Raw genomic sequence first — 12,005 nt, forward strand, 5'->3', positions numbered from 1 at the left:
AACAGTACTTCAGACTGAATGCCTGGAATAATATATGATGATTCTGCACTCCCCCTCTAGGCTGTACCAGCATTTAAGGAAAAATATGCTGAAAAACCTTTGTACCCCTGCAAAGAAAGGTGGAGGGATTTCTGCTGTGTATGTTTTAATCCTGCTGAGTCAGTTTAAGCATCTAGGTCAAGTTTTACCTGCCTGCAGTTAAATTTCATACAGTTCCTGCAACCTTTTTAAAAGCCTTTGATGATTACTGTTTATTTTGTTCAGAATAACTTGAAAAGGATTTGATGACAGCTAAAATAAGCTGATATTCCTGGACAAAGGCTAGTAGCTGACCCTAAAGAAGGGAAATTTGAGAAGTTACAGTAAGAGTAAAGGAAAGGCAGAGCTGTGATTCTGCTCTAGAAAGCATTTAGTTGTTGTCTTGGTCTTCAGACAGTGTTGATGTGGAGATGCAAGATAAGTGCTGTTTCTCTTCCCCCAGCTTCTTGAGACAAGACCAGCTGAATAAGTAGCTAGGAGAGTTTCTGAGGTACAGCGTCGTCTTCAGAATTTCAGTTGGGCAAATTGTTCAGGCACTTTTCTGAAAAATGAAGTCTCCTTCCCATGAACTGGAACTGGCTCATGACTGACGTGCTTGATGCATGAACAGAGCAAGTTGGAGCTGTCTGCACAGGCTTATACAGACAGGCCTGAGGCAGAACTTAGAAACAGAACATCACTTCTTCAGGAGTCTATGTTTGTACAGTCACCAGCCTGGACTCTGAGAGGCACAGCAGGAGGGTGTGCATTTGCCATTTGCCAAGCTGGATGCAGGCAAAAGTTACAGTTGACCAAGCTGTGGAGCAACTGGGGGGGGTTGGAATACTTCCATCTAAGTCCAGCCTGTCAAGCCCTCCACAGACACTGTTAATTTAATTTTGTGACTGCTTTCCTTGTATATTTGTCGGAAACTGCTTCCTGGGTTTATAGCCCAGAGCAGAAATTTTGAAAGAATTTAGGGTGTTAATTTACAGCTAGCCAAATTTCCAGCTCCTCTCAAAGCTAATGTATGTACTGCTGCAGATTAAACCCAACAGCTTCCTTATTTGTATGGGTGTTCTTACATTTCTGTCTCTGCAGTGCTGTAGCTTGTCACAAGGAAAACTTTAAAATCAAAGCCGCGAGATCAAATGGTTGATCAGTGTTTCTGTTGCATTGCTCAAATAGCTTGTATGCATTGCGGCAGGGGGGAAGGTGGCAGGGGAGGATGGCAGGAGAATTGTAGAGGTTTTTTGAGGCTTCAGAACTAGCTGTGTAAAGATTAACATACGAGGTGAAGTTAGTACATAACTTAGGGGTTGGTTCAGATGTGAGTGTGAGATTTGATAACTCCTGACGGGAGAAACCTGGAATCAGACCCGTGGGTCACGCAGTACTACATCAGTGGGACTAGCTTGCTCAGAGGAGGCAAAGATAAAGCATGTAGAGCAGAGATCAGCAGTGTAGGTCTGTGTTCTCCAGGCTCTAATAAAAAAAGTAGAACTTCAAGTTTACTTTAGTGTTTATCAGTGTATTTGGAGAAATTTCGTCCAGCACAAAACTCCAGTTAGCTGTAAGTGTTTCATGACTTAGTATTGTACAGGATACATGTTTTGTAATGCTTTACATAACTTGCTTAAGTGTGTGTTGTGGGATGAGTTGGCAGCATTTCCTTACCTTTATTTCAGTATTTTAGGTGTAACTTGGCTGATTTCATAGATATGAGTATATCTCTAGTTTGCAAGGATATATTCTTGTCCAAGTGTTGCCTTCTATTATATGTAGCAAGTACTCTGTTCTGTAGCCTAGTACTCTGTTCTGTAGCCTTCTCTAGTGCTTACTCTCTCTTTTTTTTTTTTCATTTTTAATTTGGTCTTTCTTGTTAGTTCTCAAGCTCTTTGCCAGCCTAATGTAAAGAAGTCCACGGGTGGGATATCTTTCATTGTTTTGTTTGTTTGTGTTTGGTTTTGTTTGGTTGGCTTTGTTTTGTTTGGTTTTTTTTTTTTGTGGCGGGGGAGTGTGTCTAGTTACCAATTATAATTAGGTGTAAACCAGACTTTTTGAAAAAGAGAAAAGTCGATATATAGAGGCAACTAGATGCTTCCTCTTTTGTGTTTGGGAAGTGAAAATATCTGGTTGCTGTTTTAAGTCTAACCTCAGTGCTAGCTGTATAAACTGGACAGCCGTACAGAACGTGAAACCACCCTGAAGGTCAAAGTAATGGATTCTCTGTAAACTCCTTCCTTTAATATTTCAAATGCACTGTATTACTTAACACTGTAAAACATAACTGTTACTATGTTTTAGTGAGTTTCAGTTTTGACTTCGAAACTATGCATGGTACTCTTCTCAGATGTTTTACCTTCATGGATGTTATTCTTGTAATATTAGAGCTGTAGAAATAGGGGTGGTTTGTGTTTGCTGGTAGCCAATTGTCTAAAAGAGTACTGTGTTTTTATAAAGCAGAAGAAATACTTAAAACCCCACACAACCAAACAAAAAACCACCCCAAACATCCCACCCAAATAGACCAAACTTTATTTAAATAGGGTTGTGGGGGTTTTTCTCTAATCATTAATTTACTCTTGAGAGGAAATCCTCATCAGTGTTTGAATTCTGTAAGTCAGTGAAATCAGGGAGTTTTTCTCCTGAACAGGAGAAAACATTAAGATACTTGAGATGCATCAAGGATAGAGACAGTTCAGATGGAGCAGAAGGGGATGTACAGCAACAGAAATTGGTAATTCCGAGATGATGAATTCTCAGTTGGGAAGGTTGTGCATTGCTGAAATCTTTTGTTTGTGTGTCATTAGCTAAGGAATATTCCTGTTGAGAGACAGGTTCTAAAATTCAGAGTTACCAGCAACCTCTGTAGGCTTTCAGTTTGCTTTGTAGTATCTACTCACAAATTTAATTTTAGATAAGTTATTGAAGAGTCTCTTCCGGAGTGGAGAAAAGCAAAGGAAACCTGCCTGGAAGCTATGTGAAGAAGGTGACCTTTACAAATTACCAGAGTCCTTAATGATCAGACCGCTTAGTTTGAGTGAGGAATGTACCAAACACATAGATTACATTCTGCATGGAATTAATGTTTTCATATAGAGCAAGAGACTGGTTTCCAGGGACAGGTTTTCTTCACAGTGTATTTCATTATAGCAGAGTGCTTGGCAATTGGGGTGGATGTGCACACATGTAGAAAGCAGGCTGCAGCCTTTGGGCTGTGAGGAGGGGTTAATCTTGGGTGGTTACATCAGTTAGCCTGGTGAATACCCTCTCTCTCTGACAGGGAAACCCATTCTCTACCTGTATCATACCTGAACCAGCAGAAATCAATTCAGCTGGATTCTGATGTGCTGCCAGGAAGTGTCTGACAAAGTCTTTTCAAGCGCTTTACCTCCATTCGTGAGATTTTTAGGAACCACTAAGGTTCCTAATGAAGGTTGGAATGAAGTGTTACACTGTTGAGCTGAATTACTGCAGGCATTGGTTTAGGGAAGAGAAATATTGCTAATGCTTATACCTGGGTCTCTTCACATACCTAACTCTTTTGGCAAAGATTTTACCTGAAGATTTGAACTTCAGATTGTGCTTCTGCAGTCTGTTTTGTGTACTGCTCTTTAGTGGTGACTGTACGTGACTAATAAGGCTCAGGAGCTCTCAGGATAGCTATCCTAGCTATCAGGATAGCTAGAAATGTGGTGAGAGGCTGAGGGGGGAAGAAACTACACCTGCAGCCTGCAGCTGTGCTGGGTAAATCCCATCAGAAAGCCTGTGCCTGGCCTTCTGGCAGGTGATACAGAAACTCAGAAAAAAGTTCTGCCATTGGCTTTGTGTCCACCAGGAGCTGTGATACCTCTGCGGTATCAGGACAGTCACGAGATACCTGCAAGCCATGAGGTGCCCTGTGTGGAATATGTCTCTCTGATACCTTCCTGGTCCCGTGAGTATGCCTGGACTAGTGTGGGAGGCAAACTAAAAAGTGAGCAGTAAGCTTTCATGGCCATCAGGACTCCCCAGAATGGCTCTTTGGCCAGTAGTAATGTGGTGAATTGGAAATCCTGCATCTATGCATGCATGGACTATGGGCATTCTTTGTAACACTTCCCAGCCCAAAACAGTGCTGACGGGTTACTGTGGTTTCGGATGTCTAGTCCAGGTCCTCTGCTCTGGGGTGTCTGTGGGATCATCGCTATCTCCACAAGCATCCTGGAGCCATGATAGGGCCAGAGGTGTGGTGTAAAAGCTCTCCTGAGCTCCAGCTTGTGTGCTGCTCCAGGTCCTGATCTGAATGCTGGGTGTTGCGCTGAATACCGGCTTGCCTCTTTGAAGGCAGAGACTGACGCCTTCTGTAGACCAAGATCTACATTGTGTTGGTCATCTTTTCCAAACTGAATCCAATGACTGGGTAATTAAATTGCTGTGTAACAAACAGCTAACAGCCTGGAGTCATTAATCTACCTGTCGTTAATCTACACAGAGCCTAGACCTGTTATGAGTTCTGTGCTGAAAAATAAGAAGCCTTAGGTTTTACAGAGAAAAGTTAACACTGAGACCTGGTAATTAAAAGGCTTAGCCTCCTTAATCCACCAAAAATATCTCATTAGTGAGTTTTCATGTATTGCTCTGGTAACTGTTTATTTTTTTGTGGACTAGAGGTCTTCCTTACGATCTGGGTTCTTCCAAGGATTGCTAAAAGAGCATTGCTAGCTGTGGGAATGAAGAGGGCATTCAGTGGGAGTGGGCTCATGTCCAAGGTGCTTGCAGATGTACTCCTGAACCCTCACTGCAAACTTTAGCAGAAGGGCTGGTACATAATGAGCTTGTTGAATATACAATTGAAATAACTAAATGCTGTTGAACTGTTTGGCTTTCAGCTCCTGCAGGCAGTTGAGGCTCCTTTTGAGCCTTTGTGTTGGAAGCTACGTTCTTGCAGAGTGTTTGACTGTGTTGCAACAAACCTGGTTACTGATGCCCAAGCATACTTTGATTGATGCACAGATCAAATGACTGTTGGGAGTGGCTTTTGGGGTGACGTCCCACGTACAATGATGTCAGCAAAAGATTTTAAAAAATTCAGGTGTGGCATAATCTGCCAATTAAACTGATTAGTGCTCTGGCTGAGTCCTGAGAAGGAGCTCGGGCTCTAGAGCCCTGCTTATTGAAGTATTTTTAGTGCCTTTGTCTCGCCTTGTACTAGACTTTTATCTAATACCTTCACTGCAGCACCTGTAAATTGAGGTAGGATACCATATGAAGGGCTATGTGCTAGCTTTCTTGCTGTCAGGGGGAATCTGCTACCAGCTCACAAATGTCCCTGACTGCTTGGAAGCTGTGACACTGGAAGAGGTCCCGTGACTCTCGTGGGATCAAGATGGAGTGCCTCGCTGCTCTGTTGGCAGAAGTGAAAGCTAGCCAGGAGGTGATGCAGGCTGGACAGAAGGAACTAAAGCGTGATGTGGAAACATCTCAAAAGGAAATCAGAACAGTGCTGGCACTACAGAGGAGCCAGCAACAGGTGAAAGAAGATCTCAAAGCAGAAGTGAAGTCCAGTCACATGGATATAAGAACTGTGCTTGAGGAAATCCAGCGAGTAAGAGAAGAAATGGAAGCTCGATTAAATACTGAGGCTGATCTAGTCTTACTGATCAAAGAAGTGAGCAGCAATTTAACATGTGTAGACAAGGCTTTCCAGAAAATGGAGGAGAGGCAGAAAGTCTTTACCAGCCTGCATCTTCCTACAAGAGAAAATGTTGAGCAAGGATTTTTCTTTGAAAAATGCTTACACAAGACATACATGGGTTTGGAAAAACCTGTGGAAGCTAACAGTTTGGATGAGGAATGTGAAAAGAAGGTGCTTAGGGGTAAGACAATGGTGAATGCAAAAGTGTGGGGAAAGAAGTGAGGTTGTTCCTACTTGTGCTTGTCAAGTAGCTTATTTAGGCTATTTGGAATGTTTTTAAGATATGTAAGGTTTTTTAGAAATTGGATCTGTTAATTAAAGTAATGTCTATCTAGCATAGACATTACTACAGAGACCTTCCTAGTACATGATAAGCAAAGGTAGGCTTTGATTTGGCTCTGCAAACCAGAAAGTGGGTGATAGATGTTTCATCTGGTAATCCAGCAACAGTGCACAAGAGAGGCTCAGGAAACCAGCAGTACTGGGAGAGTTCAGAGATAGCCAGCCAAGTACAATGTTAAGTACTGGGCAGTACCTCAGCACTTAACTGTAACTTTAAGGAGCGCAACCTGATGTACAGACCATTGTGTATTTCTTGTATTTGAACGCCTATTAAGCAGAGAAGCTACGTACGGGAAACGGTTTGCTTTATGGAAAAGCTTGGGATGGGTCTAACGTTCTCCCCAGAGAACTGGAGTCAGCTGCTGCCATCCATGTAGCGACTGTAGAGGGAGTTGGGAGGATTTTTTGGATCTTTTCCAATGTCATGGGGTATTCGTTTTGCCAGGGAGATACCGAATCTTCTGTGAATGATTCAGTGATTAAAAGGCTTAGTCTTTGTAAAATCATTGCTGGTTTGTGTGGGGTTTTTGTTTGTTTGTTTGTTTGTTTGGGTTTTTTTGTTTGTTTTTTTTTTGGTTTTTTTACTGGTATGAAGAAGGATAGGGACTTAAATGGTGGTTCTGTCTGGTTACTATGCTACATGTGGTACTTGAGAACCTGATTTCTAGTCTTCAGAAACTAAGCATTTCAGCTAGACTGGGTATGGTGTTTTTGAGCCTGTTGGAGAGGAGTCCAGATCCTAACTTAAGGGTGGAAATTGTTCTGCTTTACAAGTCTGACATAAAGGTGGCAAGTAAAAAGGCCAAAGTGAGGAAGACTTGGGCTGGTAACCAATACTGTTTTTAAATTAGGTCCATCGCTGATATGGTTGTGTCAGTAATTAGATTCATGATGCTTTTGTTTTAGAGAAAGCATGGCTTTTGTTTTGACATCACAGCATGCCTTCTATTCAAATCTGGAAGCAATCTGTCATTGCCCAGAGGTACGTAGGCCATAAATAAGCATTGGAGTGTCGCTGGTGTTAATCTGTAGCGGCAGTTCATGCTACAGAGGGTTCAAGCTAGCAAAGAAATGCTTTTCAACATTTGAAGTGTCTGTGTATAGCACATGTCTATGATAAAATTGCCAGCAGGAATGTCACTGAATTTCTCTAGTGCATGGTTTTTGTTGAGCTTTTTTTAGTATAGTATCCAGGGTTGGCTTGGTTGGATGTTTGAATGAGCTTCTAGGAAAAGACTTGGTAGTCTGGGCACCATGATAAAAGCAATGGTGTGAAACTGGCAAACTGATAAAGGCTGGCTGAACTCTGGAAACAGTGAATATCTGGAGTCTTGTGTCACTTGTGGCTAGCTGTTATATCACTGTATTTAAATGAAATAACTGCATTAGGTAGCAGTATATGGTGTAATTTTTTTTTTCAGAATAAAAATTGTCTGCAAACGTTTTTCAGGCTTAATGCAGTTCTGTCAGAGTCCTACAAGTGGACATAAAAGTCATTTCATATAGTTAATTAAATGATGACATTAGCAGCTCTATCAGTGAATTTACCCAGTACCCTTAAATCAAGAAGAGTGCTCTAGTTCTCTGTTTGTTGTAATGGAGCATTCAGGAAGGGAGGTGGAATATATGAAAGTAGGAGTATGTGAGCCAGTAGGGCAGGGAAGGACTGGCTGGCTGTACATATTTATTCTGTAGTCCTTGCTCTTCCCCCCCCCCCCCCCCCCCCCCCTTGATTTTGTCTCTTGTGATTTTTGAAGGAGCTTCAGAAGGTAATCAGTATTTTCGTAAACACAGTATTCTCTGTAAGATAGCTGGAAATCTGACATGGTTGCTCTCAAATGTGAACTGTCATTTCTTTAAAGAGATCTACTCAAAGGACATCATTAATGTCTGCACTGTGAGAAAAGAAGTGGTCACATTAGTTAAAATGGTGGTAAAAAATAAGCTAACTAGAACTGGCAGCCAAGCTTGATATTTCTTTCCTCTACAGATTTGTGTTTTGATTTGGATTGTCATGTTTATTTACCTTTTAACAGCTCTACTATTAAACTGCAAGATGGTATGTTTCTAATTCAAAATTAGCCTTTAACAGTCAGCATGTCTGAGCAGAAGCGTAGTGAAATCTTCAAGAATACAAGAGCATCTGAACATGATAAAGCAATACACTGACAACTCTCTAACTATGAGGGATGACAGAAAATCTTGCCTAGAGAGGATTTATTTGGAAAATTAATAGGCTCAGGAAGCACTTTATACCTGGCTCAGTAAGACAGGCGCAGAGGACATTAGTATTTGGAACAAGAAACTTGTTTTCAAATGCTTTGAAAACAAGTGAAGGCTATGTAAGACTGATATATTAAAGCAATAGTTCATGTGTCAGTCAGACTAACTAACTGAGAATCAAAGCTTTTGTTATTAATACTGTCTCCAGTTGTGTGATTGAACCTTGCACCACTGGGACTATTCCAGTCACCTGACAGCCTTCAAACCAGGTGCTCTGGCTTCAGAAAGGATTCATGAGCAGCTACTTCTAGTTGGTTAGTTTGTCCCCTGTTTTTTCCACATGATCCTATTTTTATTTTCTCCAAATCTCACCTCTCAGGTTTTTTCACTTTATCTTGAATAAATCTTGTTAAGTTGAAACTGTAAAAGTAATCTGCTTAGATGTCTTCATTAAATTGCCAAGGGATATTTATGTATTGCATCAGCCTTTTATTGCAAAAGTGTTTGCTCGTTCCTGGTGTGATCAAATGGGGAAGGCTGGCCGTATCTGTGCAGCAGTACCGTACTCCCTTTACAGTCTGAAGGCAGCAGAGAAACCTGTAACCTCCACAGTGTTTATGAATCAAGTCCTGGATTATGTAATGTGGTTTCCTCTGACATGAGATGGTTGTGTACTCTGAAGGGATTGAGGTTGCAACATAACTAAGAATATTAAGTCAATGATGTAATTCTTGGACCGTGAATAGTGGCAGGGCAAACTTGAAATATCTTACATTTTAGAGCATTTTAAAAAAGTCATCCTTGTGACTGGAATCGCTGATGTTCAGAAATGCTGCAAGACCTCTAGTCAATAAAGTTTAAACTTGAGCTGCAGAGGGGGGAGTTTTTGCAATGAAAATTTTGAGTGGAAGAAAAAGACCAAGTAAATGTAGGGAAAATGGTTTCATGTTCAGCAATGCTTTAGAGTGCAGGAAATAGGAAATCCATTTTGCAAACAAAAGTGGTCAGCTCTTATGTTAGAAAGGAGTTACTGGGTAGGTGGCATGATGGAGACCTTGCATTTTATGAAAATAGTTATTTGGAGCCCAGTGTGAAGAATATGCTGAAATGTAAGCCACAGAATACATAAAGGTGAGGATGAAGTTCAAAACATTGTATACAAGGTTATGGTGCTAGAAGTTAACCTGGCAGATGATAATATCTGCGCTGCAGTGCTACTGAAATAACCCTTTCTTCTAGTTAGTATTTCAGGAAGTGTCCATAGGAATTTATAACTCCTTTCTTTTGCATCTGTCTTGAGTTTTGGTGAGACTTCAGTATAAACTGCATATTAATTAGTTGTTGTTGTTGCTGTTTTAGTTGACAGGGGCAAGCAGCGGAGTCCCAAGAGCTCATGCATACAGACTCAAGGCTCCACAGATGTGCGTTCGTCTGGCACAAAAACAGCCGAGTTGACACAGTACAAGACAAAATGTGAGACCCAAAGTGGAATCATCCTGCAGCTGAAAAAATTCCTGACAAGCAGTAACCAGAAGTTTGAAGCGTTAACAGTTGTGATCCAGCACCTGCAGTCTGAGGTAAAAACTCGCAGCTAATCAATTTTGGCTTTAATTTTTTGAACTTTTCTCAACAAGGGCTTCTGACAGTATTAATATTCTGATACATAACATCTGTGTTTCCATTCCAATGATTTCTGTTTTCCTGTGGAGGTGGAAGTAAACATGCTCCTGGCATCAGCTGGACAGAAAAAATAAAAACCCTGACACAGGGGTTTTATGGCCTCTTTGCAGCTTCACATCCGTTTTAGAAGAGTTTTTAAATGTTTGTAGTCAGAGAGTCCTTCAGGGTTGAGTACCTTTCCAAGTATATACTTCAAGTTCTGCCCTTGTAGGAAAGCCTAGTTTCAACAGATAATCTGCATGACCTTGTTTTGTTATCTGACATTGGATAGAAGAGTATATAAGGGGTAGATTATGTTTTTGAGCTGTTCAGAATAAAGTGAGAGTTATAATGGTTGTATTTATTGAATCCTGCGTTATTTATGGTGTCTTAAAATTATCAGCATTTAATTAAAAAAAAATCTTAGAAACTCATCTGGAATTTAGAGTGGAATTAATCCTGAAGTGGTTTAATGTTTATTTGTTCTAGTCTGTTTGACGTACATAATTACCTAATTGGTTTGATATTACACTAGAAACATTTTGGTCTGCTTTGAAAACTTGCAAGAAGAAAAATCAGCAGTTAAGGAAACTATAACAGTTATGGATTTACGCTGCAACAGTTGATGCAGGCTTTAATAGCAATTTCTCTTGCATTTAGAATGAATGTTCCAAGATTGGTATCAATTTTTAATTTCAGCTGTTCTGATTTTGGTGATTTTTATAGTCCAGTATACAAAAAAGCACTGAGTTGTCTTAGTATGCTGCCAGAAACATAACATTCTTTTCTTGTGTGATATCTGCTTGCTCTCATTTAATCTAAAAATACTCCATTTAAGTCCAAGTGTGGTTCAACTCAGTAAGAGCAGTTTTATGGGTTTGGTTTGGTTGGTTTTTTGAACTCCTGATTGGAACAGCTTTTTCTGCGAAGGAACTAATTTAAGATCTTCAAAGCAATTTGATACAGGGTTTTTGGATGCCTATCATCTAATATGAAATTGTGAAATTTATATGTGAAATTCTTACTGCTAAACCTCTGTGCCATGTTCTAATTACCATATAAGCAGCACCTTGGGTTTTGGTAACTTTTATAGTCAAATGTCTCTGCCTAGATTATTCTCTCAAATATTTTTGTATTGCAACTTTTTAAAATTCAGGAATACTTTATATTTAATACATATTTGCCTCTTCCAGGCTATTTTACAAGTCTCTTAGTCTAAACATGATTTTTTTAAATTTTTTTTTTTTAGAATAATGGGAATAATTATTAAAAAGGGAAGAGGGAAGAGGATTGTGTGGAGCAAACATAATTTTGCTCCTTCTGCCTTTTCATTATTCTTTTGCAGATGGAAAGAAAAAAGAAATTTTATTTCTATCAAACTGTATAAAATTAGTAATTTTGGAGAGTTAGTTCTAAGCATGTGAAAGTGGGCTAAATGAGACATGTTGATGTACTTTCATACCAGCTATTGGTATTGAGGTTGCTGAAGAGTCACTGTCTTATGCCTGTGTACTTACCATAGGGGTGAGAAGGACTCTGCCATGGTGGTGTAAGGAATACTTATGATCTGATATTTAGCTAGGGGAAACATCCTGTAGGATTTCTGTGTTTTAGGGAACGTTGAAGAGTTGTTTCAGTTTTGTGGTTTGTTTTAGTTTTGTTTGGTTTTGTTGGTTGTATTTTTCCTTTCTGGTGAGGTGTGGAGTCTAGTATAGCTAACAATCTCAACTGGCCATACGTTTATTTTTCTGAAGTATCTCTTGGGGATCCGTTTGTAGTTTTCAAACTCTTTGGGTAAACTTGGGGAGAAACTTGGAGTTAGGTTTTAGTTCGTAAGGCAGGGGCTCATCGCTTAACTACTGCACAGCCAACTGACAGTAGCTTCAGCTTTTCTGGTTTAAAAAAAAAAAAAAAAAATTAAAAAAAGTGCTTAGCTGATTACATGAAGAACAAAGCTGTGCTTCCATTCCTCCCAGCAGAGCATGTGTCAAGTGACATGGTGCAGTGTAAGCTGATGAAACAGCTCGCTGTGACCAGAGGAAGGTCCTGCTCTGGACTCCCCTGGTGCTGGTCTGTCCCTGCA

The 12,005-nt window shown here is 40.2% G+C and overlaps 1 protein-coding gene across 4 annotated transcripts in view; it reads left to right on the top strand.

Moving 5' to 3' along the window:
* Positions 1-12,005, top strand: part of MTUS1 (microtubule associated scaffold protein 1) — a 90,443-nt gene that overhangs the window by 51,804 nt on the left and 26,634 nt on the right. For all 4 annotated transcript variants that reach the window (XM_009955965.2, XM_086464197.1, XM_086464198.1 and 1 more), the window contains one exon: positions 9,623-9,840. In XM_009955965.2, the coding sequence (XP_009954267.2) occupies positions 9,623-9,840 (218 nt within the window). The remainder of the gene's footprint in view (positions 1-9,622; positions 9,841-12,005) is intronic.

Source organism: Leptosomus discolor, chromosome 4 (genome assembly GCF_034619465.1).
Source record: "Leptosomus discolor isolate bLepDis1 chromosome 4, bLepDis1.hap2, whole genome shotgun sequence".
In the NCBI taxonomy this organism is placed as follows: Eukaryota; Metazoa; Chordata; class Aves; order Leptosomiformes; family Leptosomidae; genus Leptosomus; species Leptosomus discolor.